General features: G+C 38.8%; 2 protein-coding genes and 1 long non-coding RNA gene across 3 annotated transcripts in view; 2 read left to right on the top strand and 1 right to left on the bottom strand.

Moving 5' to 3' along the window:
• LOC134671432 (hormone-sensitive lipase) overlaps positions 1 to 4,557 on the top strand; it is a 32,348-nt gene extending 27,791 nt beyond the window's left edge. Inside the window, exons 14-15 of the mRNA XM_063529291.1 lie at positions 877 to 1,002; positions 2,065 to 4,557. Coding sequence (XP_063385361.1) covers positions 877 to 1,002; positions 2,065 to 2,157 — 219 coding nt within the window. The 3' untranslated portion in view covers positions 2,158 to 4,557. The remainder of the gene's footprint in view (positions 1 to 876; positions 1,003 to 2,064) is intronic.
• Positions 4,558 to 6,537: 1,980 nt separating this feature from the next.
• The window catches only part of LOC134671423 (small ribosomal subunit protein eS19A), a 55,488-nt gene continuing 37,685 nt past the window's right edge, over positions 6,538 to 24,340 (top strand). Inside the window, exon 1 of the mRNA XM_063529280.1 lies at positions 6,538 to 6,541. The gene's annotated coding sequence lies outside the window, so the exon portion shown is untranslated. The remainder of the gene's footprint in view (positions 6,542 to 24,340) is intronic.
• LOC134671114 (uncharacterized) lies at positions 12,805 to 20,187 on the bottom strand. The gene is made up of 3 exons (XR_010099183.1): positions 19,536 to 20,187; positions 18,732 to 18,899; positions 12,805 to 13,308 (listed from the first exon to the last, which is right to left on the bottom strand). It is a non-coding gene; the product is annotated as an uncharacterized LOC134671114 (long non-coding RNA).

Raw genomic sequence — 24,340 nt, forward strand, 5'->3', positions numbered from 1 at the left:
GTTTCTGTCCAGTCGACGGCGCCGAGTTCGCTAAGGTCTTAAAAAAACTTAATAATTGAGGCTTAATCTTATCGTGATAACAGGTTATGAATTTCAGCTCAGTCCCAGTCTGTCACAGTCACAGACATTTCTTCAACCAGAAATGTCACTTTTGACGACAGATCATATCTATATATCAAAATGCCATCCAGATCAAATTCATAACCTGTTATTATCTCTTTCTAATTCATATATATATGTAGTTCGGAAATGATAATTTAATTGTGTCGTTAACGTCGTTATAATTTAGAATTGTATATTTTATACTGTAACTGGATGATGAAAATGACTGGTATTAATGTAAACGATTCGATGCGATCGTGCTGGATTCGATCACTGGACTGGAATAGATGTGAACGGGGCATATCGACGCGGAATCGACAAAAGCCGACAGGAAAAAGCTTTATGTGTACGCAATAAGAGCGAAAAAGACGTCGCTCGGCTCGGCCGACGCCTTACCCACCATAAGGGCATTTTCACTGAAAAGTGTACCATTTACTTTTTTTTCGAAAATCCATCAACTTTCGGGTTATTTCTACTCAGAATCACGAGGACTATCGATTTAAAAAGAAAAAAATGTGTCCTAAAAAAACACAGTTTTGTAACGCATTTTCACATGTATTTTGTATGGACCGTTACAAAACTGACACCCAAAATTTCTATGAAAAACTGGACACTTTTTTCTTTGTCTCATTTAACAGTACTCGTGATCCCGAGACTAAATATTGAAATAACCCAAAAGTTGATGGTTTTTCGAAAAAAGTAAATGGTACCATTTTTTCTGAAAAGTTGAAACCCCTCATAAACACCTCAAAATTCTTAATGGTAACATTTCAGACGGTGCACTTGGACCCGTGTCTGGACGACTGCGTGATGTTCGCCAAGAAGCTGAAGCGGCTCGGCAACGTGGTCGGCATCGACGTACTAGAGGGACTGCCGCATGGCTTCCTTAACTTTGCTTTAGTAAGTACTAGCGACCCGCCCCGGCTTCGCACGGTATTGTAACGTACAGACGGTGCACTTGGACCCGTGTCTGGACGACTGCGTGATGTTCGCCAAGAAGCTGAAGCGGCTCGGCAACGTGGTCGGCATCGACGTGCTCGAGGGCCTGCCGCATGGCTTCCTTAACTTCGCTTTAGTGAGTACTAGCTCCACGCCCCGGCTTCGCACGGGTTACACAAAACCTTAAAAGGGGCCCACTGATTAACAGTCCGCCGGACGGTATCGGCTTGTCAGTTAGAACAAAATTTTGAGAGTTCCGAACGACTGTTAATCAGTAGGCCGGTTCTAATTATAAACCTTCCTCAAGAATCACTATTAATAGGTGAAAACCGCGTGAAAATCCGTTCAGTAGTATTTGAGTTTATCGCGAACATACATACACACAAACAGACAGACGCGGCGGAGGACTTTGTTTTAAAAAGTGTAGTGATTTGGTTTTAGTAAGATTTTTTTATGTGATAGTCAGCAAACGAGCAGATTTATTTACATTTTTCGGCTTATTACAGTTATTAGAAACATGCAAAAGTGTAAACATGTATTTGACGTCGACTGTACTCTAGGTACTTCCGTATGGCTTCCTTAACTATGCTTTAGTAAGTAGGGTAATTCGCCAGTAACTGGCCGCCCTAAACTAAAAATGAATTCTATTTACCTATAAATAGAATTGATTTTAGTATAAGATGGCCAGTTATTGAAATCTTATACAAAAATGAATTTTGGTGAATTACCCTACTGCCCACTACTTTATTTGCGTAGAATAAATACTTCCATAGTTAAATCCTGTAGGTACAGTGACCTGCAATTGCGCCGCGGACTGAAAAAGATTGGGAACCCCTAAGGCCTAAGGGCCACTTGCACCATCCTACTAACCCGGGGTTAACCGGTTGAACCGTTAACTCAGTGCCAAATTGTACTGGTAACCATGGTAACTCCAGGTTTAACCTGTTAACCCCGGATTAGTGGGATGGCGCAAGTGGCGCTGAGTTAGTTTAATTATCCTTAACTTTTTTATTTTTCCAACAGATGGCGAAAGAAGCAAACGAGGGCTCCAAGCTCTGCGTGGAGCGGATAAAGCAACTGCTAGACCTGGAGAGCGCGCCGCCCGACCGCCGCTGATGACACTGCTGCGGCACGTGCCTTGACACGGTGTAGTGCCCGCCTAACACATTTACTACACGCCATAGTCTAATAAAACATGGTCTTCTCTTCCCAGAGTGACACAAGCCTACGTCACAATAACATGGCTGCCTATCGCATATTATCATATAGCGCTGTCGCATGATGACGTAGGCTTGTGTCAGTTAGGTGACCTAGAAAAGACGGGAACAGAGTACCAGGCGAAGTATATTATTATACCATGCTACACATGGTCTGTGAAGGATTAGTCTTTGGCGTTCTGCGGTGCCGATAGCCGTCATTGGCGTCCAAAAGGTTAAGACGAGATAACCCGACCAGCTGGGGTATATACTAATTTAATTAAAAGACGCGAGCGCTCATTTCAGCTGCGTCCACTTTTACAACCTGTCAACAAGCAAGTAAGCTGTCAAGCAAGTGTCAATCGCATCGACGTCGCCGGTACTTGTAGTCTATATACGTAAAATCTTCGAGCAACACGGGGAAGGGAGTCGGCATTCGCACTAGACGAGTGAGTTATTTAAATGAACTGTATCATTTGACTGAACTCACTCACTCGTCACCTCACTGCAGGTTCAACTCGCTCATTTCGCTCAGTAACTCATCTCAGTGTTCCTTGCTCGCTCTTTCCCACTCATGATTCGAATGAGCTGGCCGGGGCATTCCACGAGACTGTCGCTTACATAACGCAATTCTTCTAATACTTCTGGAAATGCTGAGTAAGCGATATTGGGTCATACCTGACCCAATATTTCTCATGACTTGACTAACAAATTGGCAGTATATTCTCGAGATTCACCTATTTTATTGAGGTAGCTGCCATACAAGGCAAAAGCGTTATGTAAGCGACAGTCTCGTGGAATGCCCCTGGCCGAGCTTGACGAGCGAGTGAGAGATGCCAATAGGTTTCGGAGCGGTTCGGAAGAATTCGGAGGGTGTCGGGAAAACATGGCGGGGTCGCAATATTTCCCCTCTGCCGAAGCATAAGCCCAACTGGGCATGCACACAACTAGCGCGGTGCGTGTTGTGACTCATCCGTACCTATACACAAAAAGAGAAAGATTTGTTTTTGACGTGTGTCATTTTCTATGTATTTTTGTCGTCATTATGGATTGGATTCTATATGTAGTGAGTGAGAAGTGCGGCTGTGTGCGCGTTTCCCCCCGCAAAAAAATGGCAGAACGATTTGTACGGTAAGATATCGCTTGAGGTCCTCCCTTCCGACGTGTCGGAAGTCGGTGGTGCTCGAAGGGTAAAATTCGGAAATTATACTCGGAATACTCGGAATTATTATTCGTGATCAATTTATAAATTGAATGGTCGTGTTTCGAACAAATTTAGTACGTATTATGTATGTACCTACACTTGTTTTATTGGTATCGTCTTGGTTCGTCCCATTCGTTTTTCGTCAAGTTCTTAAATTAGTCTATTCTGCTTTCGTCACTCATTCTACATTGAAAGCCACCGACGATTGTGACAAATATAGAATGAGTGACGAAAGCAGAATAGGACTAATTTAAGAACATGACGAAAAACGAATGGGCCGACCCAAGACGATACCGTTTTATTAATGCGTAAAAAAACAATTCGTTGCTTATCATGAATAGTGGCACAACTCAAAATGAAATGCTATTGCATTTAATATTCTATCTTATACTAGCAAGATTTAAAATCGAACGGCATTTCATTTTGTTTTATATCACTATTCATGATAAGCGTCGAATTATGTATAGTCGAAACAGGCCGCGTAGCAAAGATGCCAATCGCTTACGCTCCGTAGCGATCGAAACGCAACTGTCACTGTCGCGCTAATACGGAAGAGGAGACATAATGGTTTTCGTTGTCGAAGCGATAGCGATTGTAACCTTGGCTAGGCCGGCTGTACCTTCTTAGGGTGGTATCTCATTTCCGTCTCACTCTCTCATCAAGCAAAAATGTGAAACGCAATACACATTGGACAAAGAAATTGGACAGGTTGGAATACCACCATTATTGTCTTTACGATAAGGTTTACGATTGGTCAACTTATTGCGTTGAAATGGTACTTTGATCAACATGTAAATTAAATCGTGCCTGTTGTATGTATTCCTATGAATTATATAATTTGCTCATCAAATTCATGCCAAATGAGTCATTTGAAATGACCCTTACTTTAACCACCATAGAAAGTTATTCAACTTTTAATTTGAACCTTGTTCTTTAAGTAAGACGTTTGTTTAAAAAAAAATTCTATGAAAGAAAAGAAATGCTACTTTTTATTTTGTCCAGGAAAGGTTCAATTAGATTGCACGAATACGTACATTGTAATGTACATTTACACTCGGGAGGTTAAGGGTCTCCCCTAATATATCGACGCGCATTCGGCAAAAGCCGATAGGAAAAAGCTTTATGTCCACGCAATAAGAGCGAAAAACCGGTCCACGCGTCCGGCGTCGTCGGCCGTCGCGAGCCGAGCCAAACGGCGACTTTTTCGCTCTTATTGCGCGGACATAAAGCTTTTTCCTATCGGCTTTTGCCGAATGCGCGTCGATATATTAGGGGAGACCCTAAATCTTTTAATATTTTGTCAGTCCGCAGTCGCCTATCAAAACTATATTAATATTGTTTGTAAATATATTGTTGTTTATTAACCCGCTTAAAGTTTGTTTAAAACATTTCCACACATTCAAAGTGCTTTAAAATATGTATAAAATAATCAAATCACAACTAATTGTAAGTATTCGTCTATAACTGTTGGGTGAATTTGTAAATATCAATTGTAAAATACTTTTTATCGAACGCTGCACAGTATTAAGGCTCATTTAGACAGTGCGAGAACATTGTGGTATTTTATCTATCGGTTGAATAGATTAAAAACCGAATAGTATAACCTATCAATACCGAAGTAACAAGTTTGGTAATCAAAATTGACCATTATCACCGAACAGGACAGGTATATGAAACTATAAGATAGAGAATAAGCCGTTCTTATCTATAAATCAGGGCTCGGAAACCGTTTTATTTTTCAAACCGGTTTCGTTCATTCACCCGGGAACGAAAATGATTTCGTTTGCGGTTACCGGTTAAAGAACCTTTCTATTGAGATACTGATTTATGCCAAATTCGTTCGCCTCCCGTTTTTGTGGAACGAAATTAACCGGTTAAATTGAAAATATTGAAGCGAGACAGAACGAATAAGTATTGCTATCTCTTTCACGTATGACAACGAGTTTAACCGAGAGTCTCCGAAAGCCAAGAATAACCGTCAGTTATTCGTACGTAACGTTCAGTAACGTTCAGTCCCCTCTTCTTACCGGTTAGGAGAGAGAACGTAATTTTTTAGATCGTGTTCCATCAATTAACCGGTTTTTTAATGAACGAAATAATATAACGCTTTGGGACCGATATTACCAGGTATTTCAATACCGGTTCCGAGCCCTGCTATAAATATAGATTTAGATTTATAGAAAAGAACGGTTCAACGAAATATCTTAAGAAGCACTCCTTGGCAATAGAGGTGTGTACAGATATTTGTGAGCACCTCGGCCGCTCCGATCTATCTGATCTCAGTAGTTGGCAATGTAACTAAACTCGCATGCGAGTTCTCACATTGTCTATCGGAGCTTTTAAAGTTAACTAAGCAGTGATTTTAAACGCCTTATGGATTTGGCAACTCTTTTATTTACTATAAATATTCTAATTTATTTTCGGTGTTCTTTTAATATTTTATCAAATATAGCCATCGAGTCTCCGGTACTGTGTAAGAAGATACATGTGATGTCGTGATGTTATTATGGTTATTAACCTTTTCACTGCACATGATGCGATATAGCGTCAATGCGCTACGCCGGGTCTTCGCCACATGCCGGAAACTTGTAACGGGTTATTTTCGAATATGGAGGATTTGATATGATGCACAGGTTTTCTCAATGAACTATTTATAATGTGTTTTAAAAAAGTAGTTTCATTTATCGAATCATATTCGAAAACCTACTTGAAATTTTCAAACCCTATGGCGTAGCGGCCCGAATCATCGTGCATAGCGGTGAAAAACAATGTTTTAAACATTTTAAGACTTATCGTTTGAAGTTTGAGGATTTAATATTTTTTATTGGATTGTTAAATTAATTTGTAAGTGTTTGAACCTTTTTGTTCCTACGGATTCTGTATTTGAATATGTATTGTAGTTGGTAAAGTAAACCTTGAAATGCTCAATATTTTTGATAACGTTTTCTCGAACAAAATTACCTAAGATGGTTTGTGAACAATTTCAATTATGTAACTGATGTAAGAAATACTGAGGCTTCGGACAAATATGCTGCTTAGACTGTTTAACCCTTAAATGCATATATTTTCCTAAAAATATATTTAAAGCTCGCCAAAGGCACTTGCTAAACTTTGTCAACCTGGTTACAAAATTGCCTCCATTATGCCAAAAAAGCACTTATGACTTGTTTTTTCCGGCAATCATATCAAAAGACAATCGTTGTTTTTTTTTTTGTTAGGTTCAATATATTGATAGGGTCATACACCATGCTTTTAAGGGTTAAATGGACCGATCTCAAGGTCAAATTAAGGTGAATACTATACCTAATAATAAATATATCTGGCTGATAAACAAAATACTCAGTGTTAGTGGAAAGTACATGTACCTAATGAAGGCCTTCGAAAATTTAATAAAAATTATTGATTTGAGAGCCCATATTGATTAAACATATCGATTGCAAAGAAATTAATATTACTCTGTTAATCCAGATGTTCTTCCTTTGCCTTAGAATCTCTGCTAGAGTCCTTGTAGTTAATAGTACAGTTCGAACACGAAAACCGAGGTGACTACTTTGAAAAAAAAAAACTCTTATTTTACTTTTTTTTATCATAAAGTAAACAACGATTTTGTAACAATTATATTCCTCGCCAAACTGCGACAAACTGTTTTTACGTTTTAAACATACAATTATTGTTTTATCAATCAAAAGAAAAATGTGATAACTATGTACCTATAGGATACATACAGAGTTACTGCGTTTTAACTTTGAGTAGCAGTGCGAGATTCGAGATTTTTTTCAAAGTAGTGACAATGATGGACTTCGAGTGCGAACTGAAAAGAGCATTTTTATGTTTATTCTGACTATAACGAATATACGTAGTGGAAATAAGTACATATAATATATACTTTAAATAATTATTTTTTTGGGACTGTATTTCAACACTTAACTCGAATCGATTCTGGGAGACGGTTTTGCGCACGATGCGCGCTATAATCAAAACTTGGGCACCTATAGTTATCTATACCTTTTGACCGCCACTACTATTTCATATAACATACGATAGTACACTTTTTAGGGTTGTATTAAGGTTCAGATTATACTGTAACCTACTGTGGCGTTTAACCCTTTAACCGCCAGAGTCTCATATATAAGACATTACATATTCAGCTCATTTCGCCAGTCTGATAAATAAGACAACGATCTGATTTGGTTTTTACAGCACATTTATAACTCCCGTAACTATGCCAATCTTACTCTGCGTCGTACAATTACTGCCGGTGGCGACACGAGCACGCTCGATCCAAAATTCGTGGCGGTCACACAGGTTCAAGTTTTAAAAGAAAACGTCGGATTTTGATAACTCGCGACGCCTTTTACTTTACTGGTAGTGTGTTCGAGGTGCTCCAAAGGGTTCTGATTAAATTAAATTATTATCAAATTGGTTTAATTATCAAATTTAATTGCGGGTTATTTTATGTATCTAAGAAAAATTTTGTGTTATTTTTATACTAATATTTCACGTAAATCTCCGCATGATTTCATTAGCATAAGTTACTGATAAGTTATTTAACTTTGTCATAAGTACGTATACGGTACTTTAATTATTGTTCGTTGTTAAAATTAATTGCTTTAAATGTCATATTTACTGGGGCCTTATTCCACTTGTGCAAAGCTGACATTTTGAATCAACATCACATCAACAGATGATTGTATCGCATTGTTCAATGGAATCGCGTTCTATCGCAAACTTGTGATCGAAAAAATAAGTAAGAAAAAATCAACTTTGTTTTATTACTACTATACGGTTTATAATGACTTTGAACTCGGGGTAGGTCGGTTAAGTCGGTTTGGTTCGGTTGTCACCTAACTGTGGATTGCTAATGTCAAATTTTGTCAGGCGTGGATACTATCGCTAGACTTTTTTGTCCATGGGCTTGGGCACCATCTTGGAGTTTTTGACGTGCGAAAGGGTATTTTATAGCATAGAGTAAAGCTTTTTTTTTCAATATATACGTTTACAGGAATTAATGACATCTTGTGAGCGATAGATGAACTAACGCGCTATTCACGGTGCGGCGGCGAGTAGTGGAACTATACGTGACAATTTCCCTCAATCAAAAGGGGACTACACTGTTGATGGTCGATAAAGGCTATTATTAATTGAATTTTAACAGCACGAACGCCTTATTGACAAGCGTTCTTTTTGTTGAACCCACACCTACACGTCAAATAATGCTCGCTCCACACATTCACCTATGAACGCTCAAAAATGCCTATTCACGCAAGTTGTAATTAAACCATATTTAGAAAAGTCAGTTTTTATTACTGGGTGGAATTAGGGATGAAAATCCCGGAAAAAAACAAATGCTTATCGCATACACAAAATTTCACAAAATTTAGTTTTTTCCGGTTTTTTTTCCAGTTTAGGATGACTCACGTTAGACCGCGGGCTGTGGCCGGGCCGCCGGAGCTACCGGAGCTTCCTTTTCTATGCAAAGCGTTAAGCAGGCCACTGAAGAGCCTTCCAAATGGATGCCGTTACAATGGATTCATCCAAATGGACGGCATCCTAATACTAAACATTGTACGTTTTTGACATTCACGGACCGATTTTGGAATGTAGCCACGCTATTTGGACTGTTTTCACTATGACATTGATGCATCAAGGTGATTTGCTTACAGTACCTATGTTTACAGATAGGCTACCGCAAAACGCGATAATCGAAATTTCGTTATCTGCCTCTCTGTCGATCGAATGGCCATGAGTGATAGAGGCAGAAAACGATATTTCGATTTACGTGTTTCGCGGTAGGCCATGGGATGTGATTAACGCCCTCTACGCAGGGTTTTGCGTAATATTGCCTATTTCCTGCCTCAAATTACAGTGTGACAAAAACCAGTAGAATATAAATGAGGGCGCCACTTTCTACGTTACTGTCCCTTTTTTGACGTAAAATGCTTAAAAATGGCATCAATTTAGTATGGAATATTTTTAGTTCCAGTTTATTTAATTTCTACTATTTTATGTCGCACTTTGGGTATAGGCACTAACTACTGAAATAATACAATAGTACTCTTTGTATATATATTTTTTTATAATAAACTAAACGGGGATTGGCTCTATTGAAAACAGAGCCTAAGGTGATGGAGCTTACCGGCTCAGTAAGTAATAATAGCCTATTCACTCTTGCTTTAAAGACACCGAGGTCAAATTTCCCAGGAAACACAGATGACGGGAGCGCATTCCATTCCTTAATCGTCCTTACAAAAAAGATGAGGCAAATCGTTTTGTGCGGATAAATATAGATGGTCAAGCAAATCTTGTCAGTAGAAAAAGGCGCGAAATTCAAATTTTCTATGAGACGATATCCCTTCATGCCTACATTTTTCAAATTTGCCGCCTTTTTCTACTGACAAGATCTGCTTGACCAACTATAGAATATTAACAACGAACGGGTACAGTCGCTTTGCTCCTCCCGCCTGGATGTCCGACATAGACCTAGTATTAGGTACATAGATGAGCTATACGCGTGCCTCCGTGATAAAACATTCGCAAAGCGACAATATTAAAAACACGTTTTAACATTCCTGACAACATACCAAAAACAATCTACGTAATTCGGTCGGGTTATTTGTTGCCCACCAAATATAAATAAATGTTGGTGGGGAACAAACAAAAAGTGAGACTGTGACAAGGACAAGCAATAATACCGCTTTCTCTGCTACTCCTACTGAAATTGCCATAAGTGCATCTGGTTCGGTCGTTTAGCCCCTCCCCCGTGTCATCTCTATACACCGTGTTTTTATTGAATTCCGTTACCTTCGGGGTATGGATAAGTATCCGACCGCCATATACGCCAGTAACCGACACATAATTATTTATTTCAGCACGCTACATGTATACTAAACTATTTATACTGTTTTTATTAGTATTGAATACTAACAATATTTTGGTGGTAACTACTGGGAATAAAAATTCCCAGTAGTTACCACCAAGCCGAGTTGGTGGTAACTAGTGGGATTTTTTTTTTACCAGTGGTAAAAGGTGGGAAAAAATGCCCAGTAGTTACCACTGGTAAGAACTTGGTGGTAACTAGTGGGAATAACACATTCTTTTGCGCACTCCCTAGAATATATCCGATAGAACACCGATAGACATGTAACTCGTCGGCGATGATATGATCGAGGCTTTGTAACTTTGATTTGACAGCCATCGCCAAAAAGTATATGAGCCCGGCGCTCTATCGAGTCCAGGGCTGCCAGCTGATAGTCGGACCAAAAAAAGTCTGCAGCAGATTTGATAGCCAGTGGCAGCAGTATTCCATGCACGAGCAGACCTATGTTTAGTGGTTATTCCAGAAAAGTTTAAATAGGACATCAGGTTTTGGTAGCAGGCCTGGACTCAATTGTCGACCCGAAATTTTGGTTGGATTATTATTGTTCTAATACAAAGGCCGCAATGAGACTACCATAAAAATTTTGTTTTGTACCAAGTTTTGTTTCTTTTTAAAAATAAAGGAATGTCTCCTTTAAAGTAAAATGAGCCAGCTTAAGGATTTAAGGTAGTTTCCCTCCAGGGCCCGACTTATCTTGCCATCCTGTATATGGCATCCTATTTGAAAGCAATCCTACAATTATGGTCATACACGCCAAATTTGTCAAAATTGTTGTTATTACACCATCATCTGTAAATATGTAGTTAGTTAATAAGTTTGTGCGTGTATCCTACTAACATTTGTTGTAAGATTTAAATTAAAATGACGAAATTGATCCTTTGTTGGCCTTAAATAAATTAAATTAAATTATTAATCACAGGGTAATTAAATAACAACAATCTTAACAAATATAGCGTGTATAATCATGATTGTAGGATTGCTTTCAAATAGGATCAATAAACATTCTTTGAATAGGTAGGTATATCTTCCTTTGACGTGGCTGCTATAGTCTTCAGAATTTGATTTGCCGTGTGATCATCGCTTTCTGGTTGCAACTTGGTGCCATCGAGGAATGTCCATAGTATATATATGAAAGAAAAAAATATTTATCACAACACAATACCTTCTACTACTACAGGGCGGCACCTTTAACCTTATTTTGGCAGTGATAATAATATATCCTTACTTAATATAAAATAGGTTAGGTGTCTACATAATTGTGTATCAATAATATTTTCAGTGGCTCATCTCTGTTATATATATACTAGCTTTTCCCCGCGACTTCTTCAGCGTGGAATTATTTTATTCAATCAGTTAAAGGGTGATTTCTTGAATGAAAACTACCCTTTGTCATTCCCCGGGACTCAAACTATCTCTATGTACCCAACTAAATCGTGCACCAGCGCCGGTGCTACACCGCGCGGGCGGGACAGTTCCTATTGACAAAGTTTGTTGTCCAGTTTGTGTTAAGTCCCCATACAAAGTTCCACCCCTTTAAGGGATGATTTCTGGAATAAAAACTATCCTATGTCCTTCCTCGGGACTCAGACAATCTCTATACCATACATATTTCAAATAAATCGGTTCAGTGGCTTAAGCGTGAAGAGGTAACAGACAAGACAGACAAACAGACAGCCACACTTTCGCCTTTATAAATTTTATAATATTAAGTATGGATATGCACTAGTCCAAGCACCAAGGGCGTGTAAGCGATAAGATAGAGATTCCGTGTCGGTAAAAGACAATAGATAGGTACCTATATTAATAGTTGATAGCTGGCTGTTCACATTGCCGGCGAGGACTCTCTTTGCACTCTTTACTCGCAGCGATAAAAGCTGTCAACGATAAAGTCGCTTAGCGGTAGGTACTCGCTAAGCGATGTTCGCTTGGCGGTCGGAGAGACCATGCAACTAGAAAAAATAGTCGTATTGTTTTACCACATCTATATCGATATTACTAACGAACCTCTGTAACTCAAAAAAAAAAGAAACTGTATTTTTACGTTTCTATGTATAATCACCTGCCTAACACGAATTTTAATGTGTTTTTAAGACTAACAAAAACCTACAAGAACCTCTCTAAGCCGATGCAATCTATAAGATAAAACCTCGTTAACACGAAGTTTTGGCGTTTCCCTTGAGATCCGTGCTATCGAGGTTCCACTGTACTACTATTCTGTGACTAAGGTTACAATACTTAATTCACGAAGGCTGATATTTGCTTGTAGACCTTCATCATCATCATCATCATCTCAGCCATAAGACGTCCACTGCTGAACATAGGCCTCCCCCTTGGACCTCCACTCGTACTGGTTGGAAGCGATCCGCATCCAGCGTCTTCCGGCGGCCTTAACAAGGTCGTCCGTCCATCTTGTGGGTGGACGTCCTACGTTGCGTTTGCTAGTCCGTGGTCTCCACTCGAGCACTTTTCGACCCCATCGGCCATCTTCTCTGCGCGCAATGTGGCCTGCCCATTGCCACTTCAGCTTGCTAATCCGGTGGGCTATGTCGGTGACTTTAGTTCGTCTACGGATCTCCTCATTTCTGATTCGATCACGCAGAGAAACTCCGAGCATAGCCCTCTCCATAGCTCGTTGAGCGACTTTGAATTTTGAGATGAGGCCGATAGTGAAAGACCACGTTTCGGAGCCGTAAGTTATCACTGGTAACACACATTGATTAAAGACTTTCGTCTTGAGGCACTGAGGTATGTCGGACGAAAAGACATTACGTAGTTTCCCGAACGCTGCCCAACCGAGTTGGATTCGGCGGTTGACCTACTTCTCGAAGCTTGTAGACCTTATTAACCTTAAATACGGTGTTTAAAACGTCAAACTCGCATTCAAAAACTCGCTTCGGTCGCAGCCGGACGCCCCAACTCGTTTCCAGTTTTCTAGCTCTAATCGCTTCTCGCTCATCGTTCTTGGTGAAACCAATGCCAGTACATTGAACCTAAAAAATAATATATTATATTTACATTTATAACACGAGGTACGATAAATATACCAATTATTTTACATTACTGAAAACTGCAACTAAAACGTTCGATATGTTTCGGAAATGTTTGGGCACAGTCATTTGTAAGGTCAAACATGCCTCCCATCACCCATCTAATTAAATAAAATGTTCTGTAGGTTGTATGTATAACTGTATACAGGATACAGGTGTATAAAGACGGGCAAATAACACCTGCTTTGTAGGTATCTTAGTTCAGTCATTATAGATTTTGACCTGTGAATAATCAGTTCTTGGATTTTTTTTCGTAGGTCCCTCGGGGGGGTCAAGGGAGTATAAATTCAATAATTTTAAAGAAAAAAAAACCGACTTCCATGGGGGCCGATGAAAGATTATTGTAGATGGTACACTATGTAGAAAAGGAGGTAAAACCACCCACTTTTCTACTAGCATTTCGCTTCTGTATAATGGCTCCTCTACAGGATGGGCCAACGCCGCCGGCCACTCCAAGGGACGCAGCCATGCGGTAGAATGAGATAGCAATATCACTTGCTCCCTCTAACGCATAAATGCGTCCCTTGGAGTGGCCGGCGTTGGCCCATCGTGAAGAGGAGCCATGAGGGTCGTAGTTCTAGCCTAACCTAACCCACTCCTCAGATAGCAGTTCGGTTCTGTGCGGATCGCAATTCGAACCTAATCAAACCCACTTTTCAAGTAGCATTTCGTTTCTGTAAGGCTCGCAGTTCTAACCTAACCTAATCCTTGTTCGGTTCTGTGAGGATCGCAGTTCAAACCTAACCTAACCCACTTAATGGCGCATGCCGTGCGGTGTACGGGGGTTTAAGCGGGAGGGGCTAGTAAGATTGGCATCATCGTACTTTATACCTTCATTAATTTTATGGTAGGTAATCGTAGTTGTTTATTTAGTTAAGGTATCATAGTGGTTTTCTGGATCAAGGTCCGGGTCCGAGTCCGGGTCCGAGTCCGGGTCCGGGTCCGAGTCCGGGTCCGGGTCCGAGTCCGGGTCCGAGTCCGGGTCCGTGTCCGGGTCCGAGACCGGGTCCGAGTCCGGGTCCGAGTCCGGGTCCGGGTCCGAGTCCGGGTCCGAGTCCGGGTCTGTGTCCGGGTCCGAGACCGGGTCCGAGACCGGGTCCGAGTCCGGGTCCGAGTCCGGTTCCGAGTCCGAGTCCAGGTCCATGTCCGGGTCCAAACCGGATCCGGGTCCGAACCGGATCCGGGTATGAGTCCGAGTCCGGGTCCCAGTCCAAGTCAAAATCGAAATTCGTAATCACCAAACGTGTACCATGCGTCATTGAAGAGTTCTGTTCTGGTCATCATCAGCAGTTCCACTTCATCAAATGCGACAGTTTTTAATGTAAATGCTTGATTTTATGATGAAAATACAAAAAAATCTATACGTATGCCTTTAATATTTGAGGAGTTCCCTCGATTCCTTATGGATCCCATCATCAGAACTCGAGCTTGACAAAAATGTGGCTTAAAAACTTAACTTGCTTAACGAACATAACGAAAAGGAAAAATCGCCAAACGTGAACTATGCGTCGTTGAAGAGTTCTGTTCTGATCATCATCAGCAGTTCCACTTCATCAAATGCAACACTTTTTAATGAAAATGCTTGATTCTCTAATGTAAATACAAAAATCTCTATACGCATGCCTTTAAGATATGAGGAGTTCCCTTGATTCCTCATGGATCCCATCATCAGAACTCGAGCTTGACAAAAATGTGGCTTAAAAACCTAACTTGCTTAACAAACATAACGACGAGGACAAATCGCCAACCGTGAACTATGCGTCGTTGAAGAGTTCTGTTCTGATCATCATCAGCAGTTCCACTTCATCAAATGCAACAGTTTTTAATGAAAATGCTTGATTTTCTGATGTAAATACAAAAATCTCTATACGCATGTCTAAGATTTGAGGAGTTCCCTTGATTCCTCATGGATCCCATCATCAGAACTCGAGCTTGACAAAAATGTGGCTTAAAAACTTAACTTGCTTAACAAACATAACGAAGAGGACAAATCGCCAACCGTGAACTATGCGTCGTTAAAGAGTTCCGTTCTGATCATCATCAGCAGTTCCACTTCATCAAATGTCACTTTTTTGGGTGTATATCCTTGATTTGTTGATAAAAACCCAAAAATCACTATATGTATGCCTTTAAGATTTGAGGAGTTCCCTCGATTCCTCATGGATCCCATCATCAGAACTGGGTTTTGACAAAAACGGGACCAATCTGTATGCATATACATTCAATCAAAAAAATAATTTTCAAAATCGATGTAGTAATGACGGAGATATGGAGTAACAAACATAAAAAAAAAAAAAAAAAAACATAACCGAATTGATAACCTCCTTCTTTGAGATTTGGAAGTCGGTTAAAAAGTAGACTGAATCAGGCTTCTGTGTTTATTCGAAAAACGGTTTTTCTTTAATAACTCGGGCATTTTTGATTTTACAGTAAAACCGTGAGGACAAAAATTGTAGGAAATTTGATTCTCTACAAGTTTGGTCCTCTCAATTTTTCTTCTTGGATCGATATTTTGGAAATTAAATTTGAAAAAAGCGACAAATTCCTAAACCTACGTATAATGAACACCAACTACGCCGGTATCGTCTTGGGTTGTCCCATTCGTTTTTCGTCAAATTCTTAAATTAGTCCTATTCTGCTTTCGTCACCCATTCTACATTCGTCACAATCGTCGGTGGCTTTCAGTGTAGAATGCGTGACGAAAGCAGAATAGGACTAATTTAAGAACTTGGCGAAAAACGAATAGGACGACCCAAGACGATACCACTACGCCATATTGGTTAGTACCATGCAACCCCGCGACCCGCCCCGGCTTCGCACGGGTTACACAAAACCTTAACAGATTATACACCTAAATCTTCCTCAAGAATCACTCTGTTGATAGATGAAAACCGCATGAAAATCCGATCTGTAGTTTTTGGGTCTATCGCGAACATACATACACACAAACAGCGCGGCGGGGGACTTGGTTTTATAAGGTGGAGTGATTCTATACTCGCTGTGGTCAAGGCTTTGCCCGTGTGGAATCTGGTCAGTTCTCTTCCTCCCTCTCTTCCGCCCAGGAGGGTATAAATAATTAGGGTCTCCCCAAATATATCGACGCGCATTCGGCAAAAGCCGATAGGAAAAAGCTTTATGTCCACGCAATAAGAGCGAAGAAGCCGACGACGCGTCGGCCGGCCGATGCGAGCCGAGCCGAACGACGACTTTTTCGCTCTTATTGCGCGGACATAAAGCTTTTTCCTATCGGCTTTTGCTGAATGCGCGTCGATATATTTGGGGAGACCCTTAAAAGCCTAAGCCGAAACACCTATTAAATACTTGTCATGGAGAAGTTACTTTCTGGTCTTCATGAAAAAGTTCCATTCACCAAATAGCACTGTTTAAATGCAAATGTAAAAATATACTATAAGTACCTATATATAAAAGATTTGAAAAGTTTCGTCTATTCTTTCTGGAACCCATCACCAGAAATAGGTCTCGACTAAAATGATGCTTAAAAATAACTTGCAGATTAAACATAACGAAGAAGACATAGGTATTGCCAAACGTGAAATACGCGTCGTTAGGGTGTTCCAGCTGGTCTTCATCAGCAGTTCCACTTCATTAAATATCACTCATTTTATTTAATCTGAATGCTTGATCATCATATGATTCAACAACAAATTTAAATGTATTATGTCTGTAAGATTAGACGAGTTAGGAATAAATTCTTACGGAATGATCATTCACAGAGATAGGTAGAAAGATGGACAGACGGACGGATGCACAGACGGATAGACGGACAGACGGACGGACGGACGGACAGACGGACAATAAAGTGATCCTAAAAGTGTCCTGTTTTTTCCTTATGAAGTACGGAAACCTAAAGAATTACTTTCTGCTTATCATAGCGTTCTTTCTTTAGACATACGAGTACTTTATAGTAAGTAATAATCGTATTAACTTTATTCCTCTTCAACTCGATACCTACACCCGTTCCCGAGATAAAGGGCCTTGACTTGACAGACAGACAGACGGACGGACGGATAGACAGACATACGGACAGACGGATAGACGGACGGATAACGAATTGATCCTTAAAGGGTCCCGATTTTTCCTTTTGAGGTACGGGACCTAAAAAAATAACTTGTACTTATCATAGCGCTCTTTGTTTGGACATATCGTATAGTAATACTCGTATTTACTTTACACCTTTTATTACATATTTCGGTCCCTTTTACATATTACTTACATAGGTGAAAGAAAAACTATTAAGGTAAGTATGTATACCTATATATATACTAATATTATTTCTAGTACCAAAAAATCTACTTACTAACATACCTACACGTAATTTAAAAAAACCGGCCAAGTGCGAGTCGGACTCGCGTTTCTAGGGTTCCGTACATAAGTCCGACTCACGCTTGACTGCACATTTCTAATAGGTTTTCCTGTCATCTACAAGTGAAGAACTATTTTGTGTATTTCAAAATTTTAGACTTAGTAGTTTCGGAGATAAGTAACTTTAAGGCTTTATTTTCTTAAATAACTTCGAATAAATGTATTTTAAAATTATAAATAAAACGACTACTAATTTACATATGTGCACCAAATTTCAACTTAATTGGTGCAGTAGTTTCAGAGAAAATAGGCTGTGACAGACGGACAGACAGACAGACGCACGAGTGATCCTACAAGGGCTCCGTTTTTTTTCCTTTTGAGGTATGGAACCCTAAAAACAAACCTCCTATGAGCAGATCCACTTCACTAAATGTCACTTTTTCTGAACGTAAATACTTACTTTATTGATGAAAACACAAAAATCGCTATATGTATGCCTACTTATAAGATTCCAGGAGTTCGGATAGACCCATCATTAGAATGGGATTTGATAAAAACGGGACCAACTTGGAACTACATATACCTATACTTTCAAAAAAAATTCCAAATCGGTTCACCACCGCCAACCGGTTGAAATTCTAACCTACGAGTAAAAGTAAGTAAGTAAGTAAGTAAATATTCTTTATTGCACCAATAACCATACATCTTACATACATGTAAAATTACAAAGTAAGTAGTGGTTTACAAAATTAAAAATACCTACTTTCCAAATTTCATTATAATATAGTTTTTGAGTAAAATTGCTGTGGCATATGGACAGATAGACGGACAAGCATGACGAAACTTTAAGGGTTCCGTTTTTGCAATTATAGCTACGGAACCTTACAGTGCTTGGTATATTTCAACTACCTATTATTGATCAAAAATTATTATTCCCAAGAAGAAAGTAAGTAAGTATGTACGAGTATATAGTTTATTTTTTGTAACTGTTAGACAATTCTACCTTAGTATACTTATGAGCTTAATAGTTAATATTTACTTACTTCTTTTTTTTACTTTGAGACATTCTTAGTGGTAAACGTATTCGCTATGGCCGAAAACAGTTTATAGATGATTATCTTATATCGATACTTTAAAATGTTGTTATACATTCCCACAGCCATCGGAAATTTATTCTCTTTTAAACTTTCGTTTTTCACGCGTTCCTGAAACTATAAAGTAACTATAATTTGTGCTGAAACTGAACAAATCTGTACACATGAACACTGGAGAACGTGAGATTGATGGAAGAAAATAATGCCAAAACCTGAAAAGCTGAAATCTAAATTTGTAGAATGCATTGAGCACTAGTTTGTTGATATTCCATATTCCATAATATCAATATTATCCAGAGAGGAAAATTGCGACTACGTTTGTATGGAGAACTGGACATCCCCTTGCCTCTTAATAATATGCTTCGGCACATGATTACATATATTTATATGTAGGTATTGTAGGTACGTGCATTGTATTTCCATATCTTTCAAGCAGAGAGCCAAACGGTGCTTGCTGGATATTGGTTTCTGAAATCTTCGAACAAGTCTTGGGTCATATGAAAATAAAGCTCTTTACATAACGTTGTATAATATTTTCCTTTTTCTGAACGTGTCCACCAAAGTGGATGTACGCCCCATTCGCCACAAATCTGAGCTAAAGTCTTAAATCCGAGATGATGACCATGAAATATTGTGCACTAGTAAAACTTAATTAGCAGTACCTAGGAGACGGCCGGGCTGTGGTCGTGGTAGGTGCAGCATGCGTGTGCCAGACAAGCCCTGAATTAACTATTTAACTTTAACTTTGTTCACCTGTGTATCCTTTCCAAGATAATCATCTTTTTTTAAATGTAACTTGTATAATCGGTAAATCGTTTCTATGCGATAATATGATTTTGCATTTTTTTATTGGATATAAATTTCTTCACTTCGATTGACGTATCGTGTTTATTATTTCCGTTACTATGACAGCGTAAATATTAAAAAAAATATAACGTGAAGGTTGAGTCCGCAGGTGAAGGCACAGTGACATTTATAGTCGGTCAAGCAGATTTTGTCAGTAGAAAAAGGCGGCAAATTTGAAAAACGTAGGCGCGAAGGGATATCGTCTCATAGAAAATTTGAATTTCGCGCCTTTTTTAACTGACAAGATTTGCTTGACCATCTATTAATGTATATATAAGTATTATAATATCGAACCTAAGTATAAGTCAGTAGTAATAATAACCAAAACTATTGTTAACTATATAACTAAATGAACTAAATTGTTAACCACCAATTTTGCTACACCCTTTCCAGGGTCCATGTATATAACATCTGTACTATGGTATGCAAATAAAGATCTCTTATCTCTTATAACTCACACAAGCAAGAACCACGGACGACGATTTAAATAAAATGATAAATATTTAAATACCAACTTTTTGGCGTTTATCGTGCGTACTTCTATTCGTATTTTCGGAAAAATTACCACAAACAAAGGGCCTACCGTGAAACACGAAATTCCAAATTTCGTTAACTACCTACCACTCTATCACTCTTGCATATCCGAGCGATAGAGTGGCAGATAAAGAAATTTCGCTTTTCGGGTTTCGCGGCAGGCTGTAAACAAACCGCCTTGATCCATCAATGTTATATAGTTGGTCAAACTAATTTGTCAGTCAGTAATAAGTGTAATAACCGGGAAAACTATAGTCGTCCTTTTCTTTTGGGTGCTAGTACTAGTGTAAAGTATAAGACAAAGATTGAATGATTGTCTGAATCTCTGTCTATGATTGAAAGGAGACAACCTTTGAAAAAACTATACGTATTCGAAACATCTGATGTGAAAACTTGATTACTTATGTATGCAAATTTTCAGCTTAATTGAACACCCGGGAAGTGGGTCTTTAGATTTAATTGTTACAAACAGACAACGGGGCAAGTGAAAGTGAAACTACATAAAAGCTTGTAAAAATGTGGCTTCTGGAATTTCCAATTTCTATTCGAATTTCAGATGAAATGTCCTTATTGCATTTGAAGCATAAAGACGTACCCTTATTTTACGGAAAGCCACAAATAACAACCAATTCGAGGCTACTAAGGTGGCAAAATACGAGTAGGTTAAAGTAACTCGTAAGTCTCGTAACACAAAATAAGTTTCACAAAACAAAATTACTTACATATAGGTACCTACTACCTACCTAAACATATTACTTTTCTAAAAACCGGCCAAGTGCGAGTCGGACTCGCGTTCCAAGGGTTCCGTATATTACACAATTTTTAACAATCAGTGCCGGATTAAGATATTTTGATGCCCTAAGCATTTCTAGGTGCCCCCTCTTCCTAGGATCATCAAGATTACATTGATTTTTTTGGTAAATTGAGAGAAGTTCATTGCCGCATTACAGCTAGCTGAGAATGGAAATCAGTCACATCATTTTATCACGAAAATTGACAGTGCCGCAGCAGTAACGTTGCAACAGAGTAATGTTGCTGCAGTCGCCACCCGAATGTCACCTTTATCATACCTTATTAAGTTATTGAAAACGCGAGCGAAGCGAGCGCGAAAATTTTGCGAAGTGTGAGAAACGCAGTAGGCCCAGCTGCGAAAGAGGAAAGCTTGGATTTGGATCCACGCCCAAGTGTAATTAAGGCAGAAGATCAACTTTGCCTTAAGGCAGAAGGCCTCGCATAAGACCTAACGCCGAACCGCAAAAGAGTGGGTTGAAATCGAATCTATGCATGTAATCACGACTCTTCTACTGCTACCGATTGTTTCCCAAAGAATTACGCGCCATTATTTTTGCAAATTAGCTTTTGGACAGCTAAAAAAAATCGTGTGGTAAAAACGATGTGTCTGTCCCTAATTTTAAAATTTGTTCACCTTTTTCAACCTGGCATTTTGGTGCCCCCCCCCCCCCCCTGAACGTGGTGCCCTAAGCACGTGGTTACAAAGTCTTTATTAATTCAACCATTAAAGTCGACGAGTACAAAAAACTTTAAGCTAGCTCTCAATTTAACATTTTTTTTAAACATTATTTTTAATTGGCCTTACAATTACTCGTAAGTAGGTAAGACGGTTAAATATTTAAAATGATTATCTTATCAGAAAGTTATCACCAATTACTCTAAGAAAACTACTACTCTAAGTAATCCGGCACTGTTAACAATGTATTTTTTATGTGAAACGTGAGTGATATCTCTTTAAAAAATCCGTAGGGGTCGGATCAAAAACTGTAATTAAGTCCGACTCACGCTTGACTGTACATTTCTAATAGGTTTTCCTATCATCTATAGGTATAGACCTATTTTATGTATTTTTTTCAAAATTTTAGACCTAGTAGTTTCGGAGATAAGGGGGGGGGAATGGTCATTTTTTGCCTATTTTCTTAAATAACTTCTAAACTGTTTATTCGAAAATTACAAAAAAAATACATTTGAGATCCTTACAATAAGCTCTTTCATTTGATATGTAACATGATATAGTTTGAAAAATTTAATTTTTTCATTTTTTAATTTACCCCCCAAAAGTGGCCCGCATGTTTAAAATTCATTTGTTTACGTTACATGTCCGTATTTGGGTCACAAACTTACATATGTGTACCAAATTTCAACTTGATTGGTCCAGTAGTTCCGGAGAAAATCGGCTGTGACAGACGGACGGACAGACAGACGCACGAGTGATCCTATAAGGGTTCCGTTTTTTCCTTTTGAGGTACGGAACCCTAATAAAAGGACTGAAGTGTAGTGCTGCGAAGAAACGGTATTTTAATGACATAATTATGGATACCTATACATGGTAGAAGTAGGCATGGAATCCTCCATTTTGCGTGGTCTGACGCATCTGGCCGGGTTTTCCCGATTTTCTGTCAATGTCTGTGAAAGACCTTTCCTCAAAAAATACCTAAAATAATAAGTTTTAAATTAATCTAAAACTCTCCAGTTTGCTATTCATTCAAACTGATAAAATCCAAATTTCTAAGTCGGTATACGACCGGTGTCTTATATGCCATTGAAAATTCAACATTAATAACAACTAATTAGGCATAGCGTCCAATGTATAGAGAATGGCACAGGCACTAGTTCTTACGAATTTTACCCGAATTTATTAATTAAAGGAACTGACCGGTTTTCCAGAGCCCATTAGCCCCTAATCATGCACCTAACATACCCTGGCTCATGGCTTAGGGCTTTTAGCTTGCTGTTGTGAGAACTTAAAATTTTAGAAAAAGAAAAGTAGTCTAACATCACAATAAGTTCTTATTTTGCCGCATTCTTCACTATCTCTCCCTGCCATCTAACCCAGAGGGGAAAAATATATAGTACCTTATTGTGGCTACTCCATCTTCCTCATGATATTTTACTTCACAGAAAAGTAATTGGTTAAGATAGTTACATTACAACAAGTTAATTGTTAATAGCCGGGCCTTTTTACCTATATGATTTGTAAGTATGTTTATAATAAATCTGTTTTCTTTTTGCCATTTTGAAGTAAGTATATGTAAATTTGCTTTATGTTATTTGTCAATTATGTTTTTAATCATAGACAATTGTCACATGTTCGTTTCATGATAGATCTACACCCACGCAACTGCATGTCATGTTCTTGCGGTTTATTTTTATAACGCCAAGATCGAAATTTGACTGCTAACTCCATCTTGCGTCCAGTAGAAGAATCAAAGTATTGTAGAAAAATGAGCATGCAGTTTACTCTATGCCGTAGGATCCCCTTTTGAATGTCATAAATCCAAATATGGCAGCCATACCCATCGACAAAAAAGTCTAGTTTCATTGACAGTTACGATCACAAGTTGTCAAATGTAACAACTTGCGATACATTGTGATCCTAACTAGAGCTGGGACACGTTGGCAAAAGGTGTACCAAAAGTACGTTTCCATGAAAATACCAGTTTTACGTGTACCACCCCAAATAGGCAATTTACGTGTTTACCGTACTTAAGCGACTTACAAATAAGGGTTATTTATGCAAATATCGACTTTTCATTAGTAGGGATCTGACGTATCGTGACGTTTTGAGTCAAGGCCATTAATCAAATGACATATTAACAATGTAAAAATTATTTCCATTATTTTTTGATCCAACAGACACCCAGACGACTGTCTGTTAACAAAAAAATATTTTACTTAAAGTAAACATAAGAATGGAGGTACGAGGTGTTGGCAACTTCATATTTGTTATATTTCGAAAAATAGAGCCCGTGCTTTTAAATACTCGACAAACAAAAAGTCGTCCATTAAGAAAAACCTGTCCCAAAAACTATTTCAGTACAACACCCCCACCTCTAGTGTGGATAGAGTTCACTGACAGGTGGTGATTGTACGCGATTCCACAAGTCATGATTTATCCGCATCAACTGGATATCCCCCTGATACGTCAAATGTCCGTTCTCGAATACACCCCCTGTTCCGTGGAAATTATTGAAATGTCAATGCAATATTTAACAATATCTGTGATAGTGAATAGCTGCTTTGAAAGCATTATTGTCAGTATTCTATGCACGAATATAATAAGAATACACAATAACTGTATTATATTTGTTTATGTATGAGATTGTAAAAACTATTTAACGATATTTTTGTAGAATAAAATGACTAAGCGATATTGTTGACTACAG

Source organism: Cydia fagiglandana, chromosome 15, assembly GCF_963556715.1.
Source record: "Cydia fagiglandana chromosome 15, ilCydFagi1.1, whole genome shotgun sequence".
NCBI classification, from domain to species: Eukaryota; Metazoa; Arthropoda; class Insecta; order Lepidoptera; family Tortricidae; genus Cydia; species Cydia fagiglandana.